This window comes from Nyctereutes procyonoides, unplaced genomic scaffold (genome assembly GCF_905146905.1).
Source record: "Nyctereutes procyonoides isolate TBG_1078 unplaced genomic scaffold, NYPRO_anot_genome, whole genome shotgun sequence".
Lineage (NCBI taxonomy): Eukaryota > Metazoa > Chordata > Mammalia > Carnivora > Canidae > Nyctereutes > Nyctereutes procyonoides.
In genome coordinates this window covers 57,343,959-57,364,441 of record NW_026575135.1, presented here as the reverse complement: position 1 = coordinate 57,364,441, position 20,483 = coordinate 57,343,959, and the positions used below count along the sequence as shown (strand labels likewise).

Sequence of the window (20,483 nt, the reverse complement as noted above, 5' to 3'; positions counted from 1 at the left end):
GACTACCAGAACTGTCATATTCTAAAGGAAGGAATCCCACACATAGACCACCTACTTTTTAAGACTAAAAAACTGTCCCTATAAGTCAGTGGCATGGATTCTACACTACACAGGTGGAGAAACAAAGACAATCAGTTAACTGACATCTGCAAAGATGATCAATTGTAGCTCTATCTGCTTTTGTCTTCTACCTACACAAAAATGCAGGTGTTAGGTCTCCTCAGCACATGGAGCATAATTAGTGATAACATCTTAAATTTATCAAGAAAAGTAAAAAATTACACCTCTATTTAACCTGATGACCTGTGAGTTACAGGTTTCTCATTTATATGTGGGGAAACTGAGCTCTAGATAGACTTTAGAACTATAATCTTAGAGTCCACAACAGGAGTTAACAAACTATAGCTACAGGCCAAATATAGTGTGCCACTTTTTCTAGCATGGCCAGTGAGCCCAGAATAGTTTTTATATTTTTCAATGATTGAACAGTAATAAAAATCAAAATAACATTTATGGAACAAAAATTAAATGATATTCAAATTGTGCTATACATAAATTAAGTTTTACTGGAAAGTAATCATGTTCATTCATTTAGGTGTTTCTGGGCTCTATTTTTCCTATGATGGCAGTTGTGTAATTGTGACAGAGACCTATGGCCAGCAAGCCTAAATAGCTGAGCCTTTACAATAAAAATGAAGTCACTACTCAGTCATATAGCTAGTAAGTTTCAGAACTAGGCTTGCATCTGACATTCTTACTCCAATTGTAGTACTCCTTGTCAGGGACTAACACTTCTACACAATTCATTCTCAACTTGGCATCCTAAAAAATATATATGTAATCCAGGGCTCCTCAAATCACACTAGACTATGGCTAAAAAAAATAGGCTTGCATGTCTTCTATAATCCTATAGCAGAATGCTTTTTTAGATCATTAATAATTTTTTCTCCATATATTAATGTATTTTATTCCCACAATAGAAAGGTAGTTTGCTCTGTATGATTTTGCCTAGGACCCAGTGGAAAAGAAGCAGAAGATAAGGAGAAGCTAACTATAAGATACTTCCTTTTTAGATTTTTGTTTCCAAAGCCTGAACCCACTGAAGAAAGAAAGGAAGAAAAAGCATTTCTGACAGGATCATGGGAGACAGAGAAGGATTCCCACCACAGAGGACAAGAGAGGCATGTGTGTCTCAGTAGTAACAGGGACCTGTCCCTACTCTCAGACATCACTTTACAGATGTAGCACAACTCAGAAGGATTGGCTACATGGAACACCATGCAGGTTGGACTCTGAATTCTCAGGATGTTAGGCCCTACTAAGAGCCCCGTACCCAAGTGTGCCTTGGATGTCACCAAGCAGCAGACCTGAAGAAACTGAGCTGACTGGGAAGATAAGGAACTAGGCATCCTCAGTTGATAGAGAAGGATCTCAGAACCAAGAATCTTGGCATCAAGCCAGGGAAATAGAATACTGAAAATGACTGAGGATAAACTTTCCTGCCTCCGTGTTGGGCTGTGGGCTAAGAGTCAACATTCAGTTAATTCGTAGAAAACAAAGAAAGCGAATTAGGGAGGATGGGAGTTTGCAGATTGAGATTCATATGAGTCATACTATTAAAAGTCTCCATTAAAAATGCAAATTACAAAGCCTCCATATCTCTATCCCCAGAAATTCTTATTGGATCCAACATCCCATTGAGTTCTGGTCCCCTAAAAATTTATGAAAACCCCACTGTTGTTGGTCACTCAGCACCTCAGCCCACCATCCTCACTCTGAACCTCTGCAGTTTCAGAGAGTGGCTGTCACTTCCTGCTACATTATGACCACCAGCCCTCTCCCCCCATGCCTCTACTCTGGTACCGGGATTGGCTTGGGCCACAAAAGGAAGCATCTCCCTCAACTCCCCAAAACATAAACAAACTAGGGTATGGTATTTAACAAAACTTTATTAAATGTCTGGGAACACCCAAAATATGGTGTAAAATACCACATAGTTAGTTCAAGTGACTCATAGCCCTGAACTTAAGATCTCAAGTTCTTGCTTTGTTCTTTCCATGTGGCAGACATCAGCTTAGCCACCACTGTTGGCATTTATGCTCTTTTCCTTTCTCAGAGAGAGAAGCAGGTCAACAGTTCACCCAAAACAAAACCATTCACTTTGAATCCCAGGATGATTAATGGTGACAATATTCTTCTAGAGAACTCCATTGCACCCACAAGGTATGGTCTGACTTCATGGACTCTAAGCATATATCCTCAAACCTGAGTTATTCAAGCTTAAATACTACTCTCTTTGGGATATTGACAATCTTATAGATATCTATACTTAGGAGGAAATATTCTCAAAAGACACTTCTTTACAGAATGCTAAGCTTCTTAGCCTGCACAACTATACTCATATATATAGTGATTTTAACCTCAAAAAGGAGTGGGTATTTGCTTTACATCCCAGTAATTAATTAGATGACCATTTTTGTGATTCTTCTAACATAAAGGAAGCCTCCTTCGAAGATGAATTAAAATAGTAGCTCAAGAAATCAAGCTGATGATCATTTATATGGAAGTTTTTGTGATAAAACAAAGTTTCTTTCTCTGTCATGCCATCCTCTCCTATTTCAAAGACTATACAGAAAACTATAAATTGAAGTAAAAATTTTCTCACCACACTGTCACTTTTGGTAAAATTTCCCATTTTTTGGATAGATTAATACCAAGTATATTTTCCCTCACTCAACAAATATTTACTGAGTACTTATCATGAATTTGTCCTTATTGTATGCTCTATCAATCATGTCAGATGTGTAGATTTAGCCCAAATTTATATAGAGAATAATAAAGAGTTTATTACTGCCTCAGAGGTGTTTACATGACCTTTTATGTTAGTTAAATAATGAGTTCAAGAAATGGCTGGTAACAAGAGAGCAGGAGACGGGGAGTTTTTCTATGCCACAGTTCCTTTTGTAAATACATTTGAAATTGGTTAGAGGGATTTTGTGAAAGCCTCCACAGACCTTCTTAAGTGGATGAACACTACTTTGCAGGAGCGAATGATCTTCAGAGAGTCAGGCCATGTGCAATCAGCAGCAGATTACAGATTCTGAAGCCTGCAGGAAAGTCTCTGATGGAGAAGGGCTGTGGTTCCCTTTGTTCACTTTACCTCCAGCCTCACAAAGATGCCAAGAATCTAAATTAATCTGATTATCCTCTGGGAGTTACTCAATCCTACTATTTTACCATAGAAACTTTGGCCTATTCCATGTAGTTGTTTTTCTAGGTTGCTTTTTACTAAGAACTTGAACAAATGGACATCCTAAGACAGAGAAAAAAAATTTTTTCCATCTTGTTATTCACTCCACAGTTTTGAAACATGGCACTTATCTCCTAAAATGTCAGAATCAAGAGCTCAGGCTGTGAAAAGAGGTATCCATAACAGTAGGGGTTGTTTCAAGCATCAGACTATACTGACAGATCCCTGAGACCTCATCAAATATTGAAACTGAATAGGCCTCTAGAGTGATGTATAACTCCTGGGAACAAATTCCCATCTGTTACTTTTGCAATAAGAACTGGAGAACTAAAAGAACAGAATTAGAATTAAAAAGTGAGCCTCTGTCTATACTGAAATTTCTTTAGTATTTAAAATCAGAAAATAAAATACTTGAATTACAAACCAAAGATGGGACACTCTTTTGGAGGATGAACCACTCAAAAAATATCTGTTCTCTCTAGTACCAGCATTAACCTTCAATAGGTTGGAATATTCATGGTATTTCCTCCCCAGGAAAATGTGCGGCAAATCTCTAAGAGTTTTAAGTCCTAACGTACAATGTTCTAATGCTTTAATGAACACTGTATAGGAGTAGTAAATCCTTACATGAAATGAGAAATTCTGTTACTAAAGGACAAATAGAGATACAAGTTTCCCATGCCCCCCCTGCCATCCCACTCCTGTTGGCACTACCATAGTTAGCCCTCCTTACGTTTGATTAAATTATGGTCCTTTCAGATGCATCTTGAGTAGGTATAATTAACTATGATAGCTAAAGACTGGACAGGGAACAGCCAATCTGAACTTCTTAGCACTTCTCCAACTAAAGAGAAAGAGCTTAATGTTTGCATCATTTCCAGCCAGCACTACTAGTAATAGGTTTGTTCTAAGATTAATTTTCCCCCAAATCATAGTGGATAAAATTTATTTCAAAGAATTTTAAAGAATCATAGGGGGTTGGAGAATGAGATAGTACTATCATACTTCTCATCTGAAAATAATCCACAAATGATTAAGAGAACCATCACTTAAAATGCATTCAATAGGGACAACTGGGTGGCTCAGCGGTTGAGCCTTTGCCTTCAGCTCAGGATGTGATGCCAGAGTCCTGGGATCAAGTCCCACGTCAGGCTCCCTGCATGGAGCCTGCCTCTCCCTCTGTCTGTGTCTTGACCTCTCTGTGTCTCTCATGAATGAATAAATAAAATCTTAAAAAAAAATCCATTCAATAATGTGCAATACTTTCTCATCTCCAACAACAGAATTTGGTAAGTTATATATATGCAAGGTAATATCTAGAGTAACCTCTAAAACTGTACAAAAAGATATACTCAAAATTGGCATGAATGAATTAAAATGGAATTCTAAAAAAATGTTCAAATAACCCAGAGAAAAGCAAGAAAATGAAGACAGAAGGGCACCTGGCTGGCTCATCTGGAAGAGCATGCTCTTGATTGTGGAATGGTGAGTTTAAGCCCTGCATTCAAGGTAGAGATTATTTAAATAAATAAACCTTTAAAAAAGTCCCAGAGAAACAAACAAGCAAACAAACAAAAAACCATGGAGAATAAACAGGAAATTTAAAAAGTAAAATAGCAGGATGAAACCTAACATAGCAACAGTTACATATAAATGCAAGTAGTCTAAATGGACCAATTAAAACACAGAGAGAGGGGCACCTGGGTGGCTCAATTGTTTAAGTGTCTGCCTTTGTCTCAGGTCATGATCCCAGGGTCCAGGGATTGAGACCCCGATCAGGCTCCCTGCTCAGCAGAGGGTCTGCTTCTCCTTCTCCTTCTGCTGCTCCCCCGCTTGTGCTTTCTCTCTCTCTGTCTCAAATAAATAAATAAAAACTTTTAAAAATTTTTTTAAAAATAAAAAACAGAGAGAGGCAATAGGGATTTAAAACCATGTCTGAACTACATGCTACCTCTAAGATTCTCATTTAAATGTAATGATAAAGACAAATGGAAAACTTAAGAATGTAAAAAGATATACAAACATTGATCAAACAAAAGCATATTAATATTACTTTATACTAATATCAGATAAAGTAGACTTCAGAACAGGGAAAATTATCAGAGTTGAAGAGTGTTCTCTGATCACTATGAAATCAAACTAGAAATCAATAACAAAATTATAATAGGAAAATCTCCTACTTGAAAACTAAATGATACACTTCTAAACAATCCATGAGGTAAAGAAGTCCCAAAAGAAATATTAAAATACACTGAAGTGAGGTGCCTGTGTGGCTCAGTTGGTTGGTTGTCTGCCTTTGGCTCAGGTTGTGATCCTGGGGTCCTGAGATTGAGCCTCACTTTGGACTCCCTGCTCAGTAAAGAGTCTGCTTGTCCATCTCCCTCTGCCCTTCATCTCACTTGTGTTCTCTCTCTCTCTCTCTCAAATAAATAAATAAAATATTTGAAAGAAAATATGCTGAACTGAATGAAAATTAAAATACAACATCAAAATTTGCGGGACATTACTAAAAGCACTGCCGCAAGAGAAATCTGTAACATCAAGTGCATATACTGCATATACTCTAAAAAAAGGAAAAGTCTCAAATCAAAATTTAGGTTCTCATGGGAAGATCCTAGAAAGAGGACCAAAGCAAGCAGAAGGAATTAAACCATACCATGAGAATAAAAACCAATGAAATTAAAAACAGAAAAAGAATAGAGATGATCAATGAAACAAGGAGCTGGGTTTTTGGTTTCGGTTTTTCAACAAAGCAATATAATTGGCAGCCTATACAAGACAGATAAAGAAAAAATAAAGATACAGTATCTTATATCAGGAACAAAACTGGGGATATCCAGATGCATATCAAAGGGTAATGTAAGAATATTGCTAACAATTCTACACACCTAAATTTGATAATGTAGATGAAATGGACCAATTTCTTGAAATAGATAATATGAATAGCTCTATACATAGTAAGGAAACTGCATTAATAATTTTAAAATTCAAAAAAAGAAATCTTCAGGCCCAATGGGTTCACCAGCAAATTTTATCAGATATTTAAAGAAGTAGTAACACCAATTCTATGCAATCTCTTCCACAATATGTGGGAGTGTATTAGAACTCTCCAGAAAAATAGAACCCATAGGGTGTGTGTGTGTGTGTGTGTGTGTGTGTGTGTAGAGATGGGGAGGGTTTTATTCTAAGAAATTGGATCATGTGATTGTGGAGGCTGTCAAGTTCAAAATCTACAGGGTAGGCTGGCTATCTGAAGACCCAGGAAGAGTTAATAATGCAGTTTAAGTCCAAAGGCAACAAAATTCTACCAACAAAATTCCCCATCCTTTAAAGAAGGTCAATATCCTTCCATTAACACCTTTAACTGCTTGAATAAGGGCCACACATATTATAGAAGGTAATCTGCTTTATTCAAAGTCTGCTGATTTAAAGGTTAATCTCATTTTTAAAATACTTCCACTGAAACATCTAGAATAATATTTGAAAAATTTCTGGGTGCTGTGGACTAGCCAAATAGACACAGGAAATTAACCATCACAAAGAAGGAACATTTTCCAATTCATTTTATAAAATTAGTATTACCCCAATGTCAAGATCAGATAAATAAAACTATGATCAATATTATAAATTATAAATAATGACTCAAAAATTTTTATAAAATATTAGCAATATAGTATTGGCAATAAAGAAGAATAATTACATGTCATAACCTAGTGAGATTTATTCCAGGGATTCAAGATTGGTACAATACTCAAAACTCAATCAATATAATCTACTGCATAAAGAAGGAAAATCTACATGATTATATTAATCAGTGTAGAAAAAAACATTTGGTAAAATTTAATATGCACTCATGATTAAAAATTCACAGAGATATAGTGATAGAGGAAAAACCTTTTCAACTTGTTCTCTTATCAATAACTTATTCTTTTGATTAAGAGCTTCTACAAAAAAAAAAAAAAAACCTTACAGGTAACATTATACTTAATGATGAGAAACTAAACATTTTTTTCCCCTAAGATTGGGAACAAGGCAAGGATGTCTGGTCTCACCACTACTATTCAACATAGTGTTGGAAGTTATAGCCAGTTCAATAAGGCAAGAAAGGAAATAGAAGGCAAATTAGACTAGAAAGAAAGAAATAAAACTGTCACTACTGCAGATGTGTGGAGAAGTTCTTGGATTACAACATGGGTTCAGCAAGGTCTCAGTATACAAGATAAAAATACAAAAAAATCACTTAAAAGTTTTTCAAATTTCTACATATAAGTCTAAGAAAACATGAATAGGACTATATACTGAAAACTAAATGCTAATAAAAGGAATTAAAGAAGACCTAAATAAATGGAGAGACAGTTGGATTGGAAGGCTCAACATAGTAAAAACATCAACTCTCCCCAAAATGATATATAGATTTACTGCAATTTTGATCAAATCTCTGAAGGACTTTTTTTTTTTCCAAGCCAAACTGTATCCAGCTTTATTAAAGATACTTTTCATAAACAATCATGGTATTTCAGGCAGGACATGGGCAGACGATCATTAACAGTATACAACAACTTTCAAACTCCTTTCTTCAATGGACTACCAAAATCAGAAAGCCACTATAAAACCCAATGAAGTCTTCATGTGATGCTCTGAACAGGGAAAGTTTAGAGTGAGGGTTGACAGTTCACATTTAGCATGTTGTTTAACAACTTTTCACAAGCCGACCCTGACTTTCAGGAAATGAAATGAAAATGGCAGAATTATTAATCTGAAGATCCACAAGCTAAAAAAAAGGAACTCTTTTGAGGGACGCCTTCTCAGTGGTGACACTGTAAAGTCCAGATTGCCTGACATACTGGGAACCATTTCATGGAGTCAGGTTCCAACAGGTCTCTGGGTTTAAGGGAGTCAAGTCTATGTTGAAGGTAGAGAGGGAGAAGAGGACATAAAAAAATGAATTTTAGTTTTTCCACACCACCAAGGTGGCTCATGTGTGTCAACATCAAGGAATCCCTCCTCCTGGGAGCCAAGAGGAAGTTTCTCAAAACTAGAAGGGGAAGGTGTTTTTCCCTCTTGTTATCAATCTACTTTCGGAGATATTTTATTAGTGACATATGCCCTTCCCCCAAAACAACAATGAAATGTTCCGTGTGCTAACAACATAGCTTAAAAAAAAAAAAGTAAAACAAAATTCTGCATTTTTATAATACTAAAAATAGTATTTCAAACTGTACAGTCACCAGAAGTACACAGTTATCAAAAATGCACACACTTCACTTGGCATCTCCAGCACCTTCAGCTTTCTGTGCCTGGTCTGTTTTGGCATCTCCATTTTCTGCAGGGTTATTTCCATCCTTGCCAGCATCAGCTTTCCCCTTTTTCCCTTTGGGTACCTTCTTTCCCTTCTTTGCAGGGGCCTTTTTAGGCTTGGGCTCTGGCTTTGGAGGAGCAGGTTTAGCAGATAACATTGCAGATCTTCTCTGTGGCTCATCCTTCACCTTGGCTTTATCTCCTTTAGCATCCCCTTCGGCCTTTCTCTTGGACATGGTGGCGACGGCGGCGGGACATAAGCGCTCGACGCGGGAATGCGGCGGCACGCAGGCTTTGGCCGGTCCGGGGGGTGTTCTCGCCTCTTCTTCTTCACACTGCTCCTGAAGGACTTTTTGGATACATAGAAAAGATTGTTCTACTATATGTAAAGGGAAAGGAACTGGAATAGCTCAATAATTTGAAAATACTTGAAGTAACAGTGGGCAAGAACTTTCCAAAGTTAATGAAAGATACACAAATCAATTTATCAAGCAAGATAAATGTTAACACACACAACCATACATATGCGTATCATATTCGAACTGCAAAAAGCAGACGAAGAAAATCTTGAATGAAACTAGAGAAAAAAACACCTTGCCTGGAGAGGAACAAGGATAAGAATTAACACTGGGCTCCTCATCAGAAACCATGCAAGCAAGAAGAGGATGGAGTAAAACTCCAGTCTTTTAAACTGTTGAAAGAAAAAAGTCACAACCTAGCATTTTATATCAGCAACATTATTCTTCAAAGGTGACAGAGAAACGCAGACTTCCTCAAAATAGTAAAATCATCAAAATGAAGAACAGATTAGTGGTTGCCAGATGTTAAGATTTGGGAAAGAAAGTAGGTATGGTTATAAAAGGGCGACGTGAAAATCCTTATGGTGATGGAAATGTTCTGCACCTTGGCTGTATCAATGTTAATATCCTGGTTGTGGCATTATACTGATTATTTAAGCTGTTACCATTGGAGAGATTGGATAAAAAATATACAAGATCTCCCTAATATTTCTTACAGTAGCATGTGAATTTTCAATTATCTCAAATAAAAAATTTAATAGAAAAAAAACCTCAGTCTGTTCTGGATGGTTTCCTCTTTATCCTCCTCCTGTCATAGATGCTAATAAACTCTAAGAAGATGTAAGCAGATAGCACCCCTGTAACAGCAGGCAATAGGCTTCTACTTCTGTATCAGGCCCATCCAGGCTGGCCTCCTTCTCCAGATGTGACAGCTTGTCTTATTTCAATGGTGCTTGGAGGGGCTGCAAATGCTGACCTGGCTCCCACATAGCATCTTGGCATCTATCTGCTAACATATGCCCTCAGCCTCCTGGTAGGGATAAAACCTCTCATTCCTGCCATAATACCTACAGAGGCCAGGGGCTCCCTCAATTCACATCAATAACTTGCTCTAGAGCCTTGGGAGAATTGAGAGCCTTCACCCACAACTTCAATTGCACACAGAACTGTGCAAACTGTCCCCACTCCCACTCCTGCCTAGATCCATTGTTCTCATCAATACTTGACAGCTGTCATATCAAAATTGTGTGGTGGGGGTGGGGGGTGGGGAAAGAGTCATTGCCCTGAGAACTGCTGTTTCCTGGTCCATTTCCTGTCTTGGTGTCTATTTTACAAACTGCATACTGGTAATGGGTTCTCTCATGTCTGCATTCACCCAGACTTAGTCTCAAGAGAAACTGGTTCTACATGGATGATTGTGAATTTTTCCACTTGCCATCAAAACTAGCAGTTTTGAATATAAGAAATAAGAATATTCTACCTTTATTATTCAGCTCCTATAATATCTTCCTTTCCCCAGTGCAATAGGCTACCTAACTTATCTAGGCTGAAGGGAAACACGTTTGGGGAAACAAGTGAAGAGATTTAAAGAACCTAGCAAAAAGGACAAAATACATCAATTAATTCATTGGTGGGTGGGGATTACACCAGCAAAGTACCTCTGTATTGCATAAAGAGTACAAATCAGTAATACTCCCACGACACCATCCCTCTGAAAGAATGCAAGGCTTCATCTATGAATGCTGCATATGACTTGTCTTTCAAGAATAAGATAATCCTGCCAGGGACCTCAAGACTGAAAAGGCTCTTTGGAAATACATAGTAACATGAATGTTTTCATGTTTCGTAAAGAGAAAGGAAGAAATACATAAGAAAAAAAAAAGAGGAAAACTTTGAACACAAAACCTGAGGGAAACTGGCCATCCATTAGCAAACCCTTGTCTTAATTTTATCTTGACAATAAGTTTTACTTTTCCTTTCCTCTGTGCTGTCCTCCAACTTCCTGATATCTTTCACTGAGCACTGAACCTCTGTTTCCATTTAGACCCTTTGTGATGCCTTTGCACTGTGCACACAAAGGTCCTTTTCAGAAGCTCCAGCAACATACTTGTTTGGTGCTAACCAGCTGCTTGCTAAGTCACCTCACATCCTGGTGCACAGAGCACTATAGATTATTAACGTTGCGAATCCCCTATAAAAGTCCAAGCCAATGTCCCCTTGGTCAAAGATTTCAAACACAAGAAAATCCTTTGTGTGAACAGGAAACTGATTTTTGTACTTACTGTTAACTAGACAAACAACTTGTAAGGGAATTGTATTTGTTCTCCTGGCAGCTCTGTTTGTATAAAGAGGCTTAACTGGAAGATTAAAACAAATTCTATCTTAAAATATTGCGCTGTAAAACCCTACACCTGTTCAGAGTTCAAAGGAACTGTGGTCTTATTACAGGTTGTATAAGCATCAGGAAAATTTTGCATGGAAAATGGTTCCTAGTAACAAACCTGGAGGTCTAAGGCAAATCCTCTCCAAGACCAAGGTTTCTTGGTCTGGCAACGTGAAAAGAGAAAGCCAGTCTTAGCAGCTTCCCGAAGGAAAGCATTAGAGAGTGTGAAACATTTTTGGAAACTTCCAAAGTACCAGTAATGAGAGGAGCTGATAAACTCTAAAGAGGAGGGAAAAGATGAAGTCAATTTTGTATTCCATGACAGAAGCCGATTTAGGATTTTGCTGATTCCAGCAATAATTATGGTGAATGATTGCTGCTTCCTAGCCTCTGTAGGGATTGCCCTTATTTTCTTTTTTCTTTTTTAAAGATTTTACTTATTTATTCATGAGAGACACAGAGAGAGAGAGAGAGAGTCAGAGACACAGGCAGAGGGAGAAATAGGCTCCATGTAGGGAGCCTGATACTGGGACTCGATCCCAGGACTCCAGGATCACACCCTGGGCTGAAGGCAGCACTAAACCACTGCCCTACCCTTCTTTTCTATCAAAGATGAGTGTAGACAGAAGAATAGAAGATAAGAAGCATAGGAGACGTTTTAGAGATGCACAAAGACTGAAGCTTCCTGAGAAATTACCCACACATAAGACAACATTAATAGAACCCAGGTGTGCAGTGGCTGACGCAGGGAGAAACCCATTCACCTGGGTGTGAAGAAAGTCATTGCTGTTTTTATTACATCTGCAGTTTTCGAACTAATGACCCAATGCTGCACAGGACGAATAATAGACCACCTCTTAGAGGATGGTTGGATTTATTTTTTTAACCCAGAGCAGGAAATTATTTTTCTGAGCTCTGTCTCTCTCTTGAAGCTGCTCTGGGCACTCTGCCAATGACTGCTCATCAGGCTCCTATTCTTTTTTGATCTTCTTCAATCCTTTTGTGTTATGCTCTCACTTCTTTTCTCACTTTTCTCTTTAAGTTTCCTCCTGCATATTAGGTAATAGAAGCGATCTGCATGCCCTGGTTGCCTGTTCAGAAAAGAGAAAGACTCCACTTGGGTGGATACAAAAAAAAGTTGTTGGCTTAGTCCTTCAAGGTAGAGGAACACATAAAAATCTACTATAAGGTGACAGCAGATTGGGCGTGCATGGGACTCTGGGCTGATTGTGTTTCTCTTTGATGAAACAACTGGTCTTTGGAAACTTGAATTCTTCCTGTGGATACTTCCTGTGTGGTTTGCAAACAGGTGAGTGTCTCAGGGGCCCAATGCCAGAGAGTCCCCAGTGACAGATTATAAGCTTTGGTTCCCGACATTATAAGGTACTCAAGATGCTGCTAAATTAGGCTCTGGTGCTTTCACTGAAAGAGTTTTGTCTTCATCACTTTCCAGATAACTTTTTTTTACAAAGGTTCTGAAGTTTAAGCCTCTTGGCAGTTTCTTGTCAGTTTTAACAGAGGCTTCACATAAGCCAGACTTAGAAGCACATTCATTACTCATTTCTCTCAAGCTCTCTTTCTCTTGGAATACCTGTTTTGCCTCTGAGTAACTAATATAGTTAACTTTTAAATCCAGTTAAAATCTCCCAAAAATAAAACTTGCAGGAGTTTAGCTTAAGTAGGTGGGATCATGGCCACTGCATGGGACATCACCTGTTGCGTGCAGTCTTCCTTATTGTTACTACAGAAGAAACTGCACTGGGTGAGCTGCTCTCCAGAAGGCACCCTCCACATATCAGCATGTTGCCCACTCTTGCATTTCCTGGTATTTCAGCAGGCAGTGGAGCAGCCAGGCTCATACTTCCATTGCACCACTTGCTACCTGTGTGACTTTGGGGATGGTTTCTTTTACCTCTCCCAGCCTTGGTTTCTGGCTTAGCGCCATGCCAAATAGTCTTATCTGGTCTTCCTCTCTGGATTTTCCCTTGGAGTCAGAGGCCATTTCCAGCTAAATCAAGAAAGACAAAGCATTGCCACGCAACTCAGAAAGAATTAATGCCTGTTCCTTGACCCTCCCTTTATAAGATTTCCTATTTCCTGTTGCAGCTGCTGAAATTAGGGGTCCATTGACATGAGTGGTTACTATTAACTCATTTCTCATCTTCCTGTGTTGTTCCACAACACTTACTTTATAGACTTACATAATTTTGTATTTTTATTTATATGTTATATATGTTTATATACACATATAAGCATGTATCTTTATCCATATCTTTCTATCCATATAGATATCTATAGATGGATATAGATAGAAAGTAGTTAACATGGCATGATGAAAACATAATAAATACTTTTTCTATGAATAAATGAAACTTGCTCAATGGAAACCTGACAGCATACAAGATTTTTAAAACTAAGATGGTCATGCCTGGACCCAGAAATGAATGACTTAGCAAAATAGTTTGCAATGCCAAAATTGCACACCAAAATGACCAAATGACATTAATGAAAAGATTTAGTGTTTTGAACAGGGATGTTCCTTTGCCCATTATGTTTCCCTATCAATATCATTCAATGATGAACCCAGAGGCCCGATATTACAAGTTGCAGGAAGGTAATTGTCTTTCTGGTCTGTGACACTTATCACGTGTTTCCTTCAAAGGCTATTTTTATGCAGACTCAGAAATCTTTTGTTCCTAAAGAATAGTACAACACAATCCAAGATATGAAATGATTTCACAACACTAAAAGTATAAAAACTGATAACAGTAGTGCTCTCATAGGGTCACTATGGGGATTAAATAACATCATACATAATACATACTGAGCACAAAGCCTAGTACATGGTAAGCACTCAGCAAACATTAGCTACTCTCATTTTTTGCCAAAGAGCAAAAAGGCCTGCAGTCTTATACAGATTGCCACTAAACTAAAATAGATGCAACTTTGCTTATAGTTATGTATTGGTGACAAGGGTCTGCTGTTTTTTATCATTAAATCAGCAATAAATATCTGTCTTGGGAGGGATCCCCAGATGTAGGGCCTGAGTCAGAGAATTGGGAATCTGAATTACCAGGGAAATACTTTTCAGGAGAAACATGTCAAGGGATGAGGAAAGTGAGATAGGGAGGAGGTAAAAGCAGAGCAAGGATATGGTCTCAAGTCAAGTCTAGTCTTGCCTCCACAGGGAGGCTCTGAAGTTTAAATCACATCAGAGTAGTTGCTCCATGAAGCAAAGGGGCTGGCCTTTTGTGTTCTAGTATCCATAAGTCATTTGCTGAGGACCACATCTCCTTCCCCTCACAGGAAAATGGGGCATGATCTGTAGAACAATATAGACTCCTTTCATTGAGTGCAATTCTCCAGGAAAGGGGAGGCATCTGTGAGCTGTTAGTGGTTGAGGCATGGGTACAACACCCAAGTATGGTAGATTAATTATAAAAATTATCTTTTTGTTTATGATAAATTATTTTCCTTCATGTCCATGCTCCTTTCAATATGACTTTGCTGCTCTTTACCCTTTTTATCTGGATTGGCTTTATGATTTATTTTGACCAACAAAATATAATGGAAATGACACTGTGCTAGTTCTAATCCTAGGGCTGAAGAAGCTTGGTAAGCCTCCACATGCTCCCTTGGAATTCTGATGCCACCCCATGAACAAGCCTCTGATGGTCTGCTAAATGATAAAGACACTGCTCCATACAATAGCCTGCCAACTAATCACAGGACATGTGAGTGGAGCAATCAGCTCACAATCAACACCCAAGCTGAAAACAGACACATGAGTGGATCCAGCTGAGATCAGTCAAGCTTGGACAGATCAACAGAACTTCCCAGGTGACTGGAAGGCTTTGTAGCAAGAGTAAATGGTTGTTGTTTTAAGCTATAACCTTCAGGGCAGGGAGTTTTAAAGACAATAATAAATAACTGATACACTCAACAGAGAGAACCTGAACAGAAATATGGACTTAATGCAGGTGATTGAGCATTCTCAAGTAATAATTCCTATAATTATGGTTGAAACTGATTTTCTAAGGGGACTTTTTAAAGGAATAATTGGTTCTGTGACTTTTTAGAATAATGTAAAAACCTAATCTGTCATAATCAGGCACATTCTTCTCTATAAACATCAAATTCAACCCTACAGTTTAGTTTAATTCCTGTCTAGCCTGAAGGATACCTTCTAGACTTGAAATCAGTTTTTGTCTAAGGACACTGATTTCACCTTGGTCATTAAAGAAGTCCACAGAGGCATACTCAAAGAATTTCAGCATGGGAGGACTGGTTCCCTCCTTTTTTATTTGTCTGATTTGGCAAATAACCTGTCTGAATCCATTTTCCTATTTGCTAAATGAGGATAATATTCCATATCTATGGAAAGAATGTGTCAAGATGTGCAAATGAAATATCAGTGTGAAAGTCTAGACAAAGTGCAGAGTTCCACAAACAGAAGTGAATTCAAGGGGATCTAATCTGTATAACCTCCCCAGAAACTCTGAAATGAAAGGATAAATAGCCAGGAGTCTTTGTTTTATAAGGATCTTGAAACTTCCTTACATAAATGTGCAGTTAATTTTGAAAGACATTTTCTAAATTTGAGCCTTAGTGGTTATATTCTCTAAATGGTGATATACAGTAGATCTCTAAATTCTCACCCTAAGAAGAAAGACATTTAAGATGTGCCTCAGTAAGGGACTCTGGTTGATCACGATCAGGGAAGAGCCAAAGAGGTGAAGACCAAAATAATTCTGACCTAACTTTGAGACATTTGTTCTAAATTCTTCAACAGAATCAATGGAACAATAAAATGGAAAATCCTGGCTACATATTGAAGGCCTAAACAAAGAGTTGGCTTTCCAGTTCAAGTTGGCTAAGTACTAGATTTACTCTCATTTTTTAAAAAATCCCATTAAAATGACAGAAAATATATACAAAAGAGGAAATCTTAGAGTGGTAAATTTGAAAGAGATACCTCAACTGTATTTCTGAAGATACTCAGCAATTCAGATCAAATTGAAAGTAAAACCTGAGAACTAAGGAAGTCACAATCTCATAGAGAAGCAAGAGAATGTCAAATACAGTGTGTTTTCCCAACTGTGCCCCAAAATAATCCAAAGAGCAGCAACAGTGGGAACTAGGGGAAAGAGCAGGATGAAGGCAGTTGGTGAGGTGACTAATTAAGAATGACGAAACATTTACATCAGTATCCACCCACATCCCTGTCGTCATGAAGGGAGTGGTTACTTTTTAGAGCTACAGACTCTTGATTGGTCTACAGATTCAAGTTGAGGCATAAGAAATTCCAGAGTAGCGGAGGCTGGAGAAGCAGAGCAATGCTACAGGCAGCCTGTGGTTACTGGACAGACCAGGACTCCTGGCAATATGGTCCCACACATGCTTCCCCGACCTGCCGATGTAAACTGCTGGTGCCAGGCTCCTGTAATCAGAATCTGTTTCAGTGTTACAGGAGCAGTGATTTTAATTCTGGCAAGGATTCACATCCACAGCTAGGAAAAGACAATCTGAATGTCTACATATTTGAGGAAGGCCAAAAGAAAAGACATTTTCTTTTAGAAATTAGAAATTTCCAAAATCAACAGGCAGAAGGAAGAGACCCCAGGGAAAATGATGGAGTCACAGCAAATTCAACTATAAAATTAGATAAACATAGGGAATTAAACTGCCAAGTAAACATAATTAATTTCTCCAAGTTGGTGGGAAGGAATATTGTGTTCAAAAGGAAAGAATAGATTCCAGTGAAAAGGATAGAGATCTCTGAAAATATGATCAATATATGATGGTCCAAATAGCAAAACATACACAGCTGGAGAGTCAAAAATCAGCAGAAGATAGAGACAAGTAATTCCCCTACTATGTAGTGTGGAAAGATATAGAGGTGGACAATGTGAAAGTAAACCTAAGAAACATGAGGAAGAAGAGATCTGAGAGAAGAGTCATCCAGTTAGCAGGAATCCTAAAAACCAACCCAGAAGAGTAAGAATTAAGGGGAAGAAACAATAAAAATATTAAGAGCAAAGTACTTATAAGATCTTTAGATGAAAAGCTCCAAATTAAAACAACAACAACAAAACACACAAGGCTCAACCTGGTCAAATTTCAGAACCTAGACAATAAAGAGACTATTAATGAAGAGTCACCTCAAAGAGACAGAGTGTACCAATAAAAAAACAGATTCAGATTAACACTGAACTTGTCTGAAAATAGGGTTGCTGGAAAACAAAGAAACTATATCATAACAGTTCTGAAAGCCAACTGAACCTAGAATTCCATACCCAGCCCAATTCTCATGGGAAGGTAGGAACAAGGTAAATATTTGAGAAGCATGTACTTGTATCCTTATTCAGAAATGGTACCATTGAAAATATCCTTTCTAAAAGAATATCTGAATATCACAATGAATGAGCTTCATTTAATACATGTAGAGAGAACACTATCCTTAATAGTAAGAGAACATGTATTCTTTTTATGTTCCATGGAATATTTTCAAAAATTGGTCATGTATTAAGGTGATATATACACATATACACAAATACTAAATACATTTCAAAATGAAGAATCTATTTCAGCTACATTTTTCTAACCCTGATGCATAGTAAATGAACAACAAAAGGGAAAAAAAAGTAACTATAATAAGTCCTGAGTAAATCCCAAGTAAAAACCAAAAGTATAAACAGCTCAGAGCTAAATGACAAGGAGAACCGACCTACAGGTTGTGGCCAAAGCAATATGCAGGAGAAATCCAGAGACTGAAAAACAGTTATGACAACATTAAAATTGAAAATAAGTTATCTAAGCTTCACATTAAGAAACTTATTAGAGGAAAAATACAAATAAATTAGCAATACAAGAAGATAGTTATAAAACAGAATACCAAAAATTAGTAAAGTCTTGATTAGTGAAACAAACCAGTGTTGTCTTTTTGAAGGGAAAATTAGTGAAACCTCCAGCAAATATAAAAATGCGTAAGATGTCAATATCTGAGAACTAGAAAAATAGGTACAGATGAATGACAAGGATCTTATAAACTAAGAGCCTTGAAATGTATTTTGAAGCCATGGGAGAGTCAGTATAGGGATTCATAAGGAAAGGAATGACATGGTCAGATTTACAGGGTTTAAAAAAAAATTATTTATTTGAGACAGAGAGAGAGAGAGAGAGAGTGGCAGAGACACAGGCAGAGGGAGAAGCAAGCTCCATGCAGTGAGCCCGATGTGGGACTCCATTCCGGGACTCCACGACCACACCCTGAGCCCAAGGCAGGCACTAAACTGCTGAGCCACCCAGCGATCCCCAGATTTAGTTTGGAAAGAAATCTCTCCTACAACAATATGGAAAGAAGATAGGAAAATGAAGTCAGAAATACCAGCAAATGGCTTTTGCAGGAACCTGAATAGAACAGTGACAGTAGGGATAGAAAGTAGAGAGGGAGTCAAAAAAGATTCAAAAATGAATAAAATATAGGTTTTGATGACTAACAGGATGGTAAGTATAAAGGAGAAAGGAGAAGCAAGTTTGCAGGTAAAAATGAGGATTTCATGTTTGGACGTGTTGAAATTGAAGTCATCCAGGCAGAGATGGACTGTCAAATATTCAGATATACAGCTTGGAGGAGGTTTCAATAGATAAACAAATATGGTTTAATTTGGGTCCAAGATTAACTAGTTGTGGGTCTAAGAATAGATGTGGTGCCAATTCTGAGCAGTCTATAGTGTTAGACTGAAGACACACGCTTGAAAGGACTATGCGAAGCCAAATCAGAAATGAGCACCAGGAGAAATCAGCCACGTATGCCATGCCATGGACACAGGAGAAAGGTGTGGTGGCAGGCACATAATACATCTAATCACCCTGTTACAAGTAGTAACTGACATCATGAGTGAAGTTGAATTGGCCTCCAGGCAGCATGTAGCATGAGAATGGTAGTTAAGAAAAATCTAACTGGTCACCAATAGTTAAGGAATAATAGAAGAAGGCCTTTAAACAGGTTAGGAAGCTTTATCAACCATTTTATTAATGCATTTTTAAGCATTTCACCCTTATTGCAAGGGGCCAAAGGAACTGCAGGAGTTTGTGCCTGTAAATTAATGAGCTGATCTGAAAGCTGCATCTATCAATTGACTTCCCTGCTTTATAGCTACATCCACAAGAATTTGAGCTGGAAAATTTGTCAATAACTGTGCTGGGGTTTGTCCTCATTTTTGTTAATAAAGAATTCCTATCTATTGCCTTATGCCTTTTTTCTAAGCCTTGTATAGTTTAGATCCCATAACTACAGCCCTAGATGAATTTCCAGAACAAATTCTTTCTTTGGCTTATACTTCATTGATTTTTTTCCCCCTCCATCCACTAAAGACAGAAATAGCCTACTATCCTTATTAAATTTAAATTAGGTTAAAAATTGATGTGCAAATGTTTGAGTTCTTAAGGATGAGATGGCCCAAATTAGAAGTGGGAGAAAACTTTCATAAATATCCTAGAACACAAAGTTGAACTGATCATTACGGTATTCTGGAACCTTAATATGTTTTTCACTAATGAGGAAATATTTTTATTGCATTATGCTGTCATGGGGAAAACCCTATACCAGAAGTAAGAATGGATGGATTTTATTCTGTAGCATATAAACAACTGCTATGAAACTTTGAATTAGTTAACTGGTTGCTGGATAACCAGCTCATCCCCACATGCCTCAGACTTTCCCAGTTTTAGCACCAAAAACATTGCAGCTTAGGGCAAATCATGATGGCTGGTCAGTTACCATATTAGTTGCTATCTCTGAACCTTAATCTCTTCATTTATAAAATGCGATGGCTAGAACGAATGACCTATTAAGTCTGTTAAGTCTAAAATTCTAAAAACAAGTAAATTATATACACAAAAAAAGATGGTTGCTTGCACATTAACAGTCTTCCCTGCAGCAAAGGACAAGCTATTCAAATATACTGCCTCTGCTATGTAACACATTTTAAACCACTGAGATTCAATTCAACAAGATTATATAAATGAGTTACATCTTCACTATCAAACAGAATAGAATTAACAGTTTTCCAGAATCTAAAGCTAAGGAGAAACCAGGAGATGTGGAAGCAAGGGGCAATGCTTTTGAGATGAAGGGGCTTCCACTTCACAGTCCTGGCCCAGCCAACATCAGATTTCTTTTCTTTCATTCAGTGGTCATCAGCAACAAAGGTCCTGAAGAGAGATCAGTCTCCAAAGAGAATGAAAGCGG

At 37.8% G+C, this 20,483-nt stretch overlaps 1 protein-coding gene across 1 annotated transcript in view; it reads right to left on the bottom strand.

Moving 5' to 3' along the window:
* Positions 1-6,987: 6,987 nt before the first annotated feature.
* Positions 6,988-20,483, bottom strand: part of LOC129494536 (non-histone chromosomal protein HMG-17-like) — a 123,118-nt gene continuing 109,622 nt past the window's right edge. Inside the window, exon 2 of the mRNA XM_055301451.1 lies at positions 6,988-8,897. Coding sequence (XP_055157426.1) covers positions 8,512-8,897 — 386 coding nt within the window. The 3' untranslated portion in view covers positions 6,988-8,511. The remainder of the gene's footprint in view (positions 8,898-20,483) is intronic.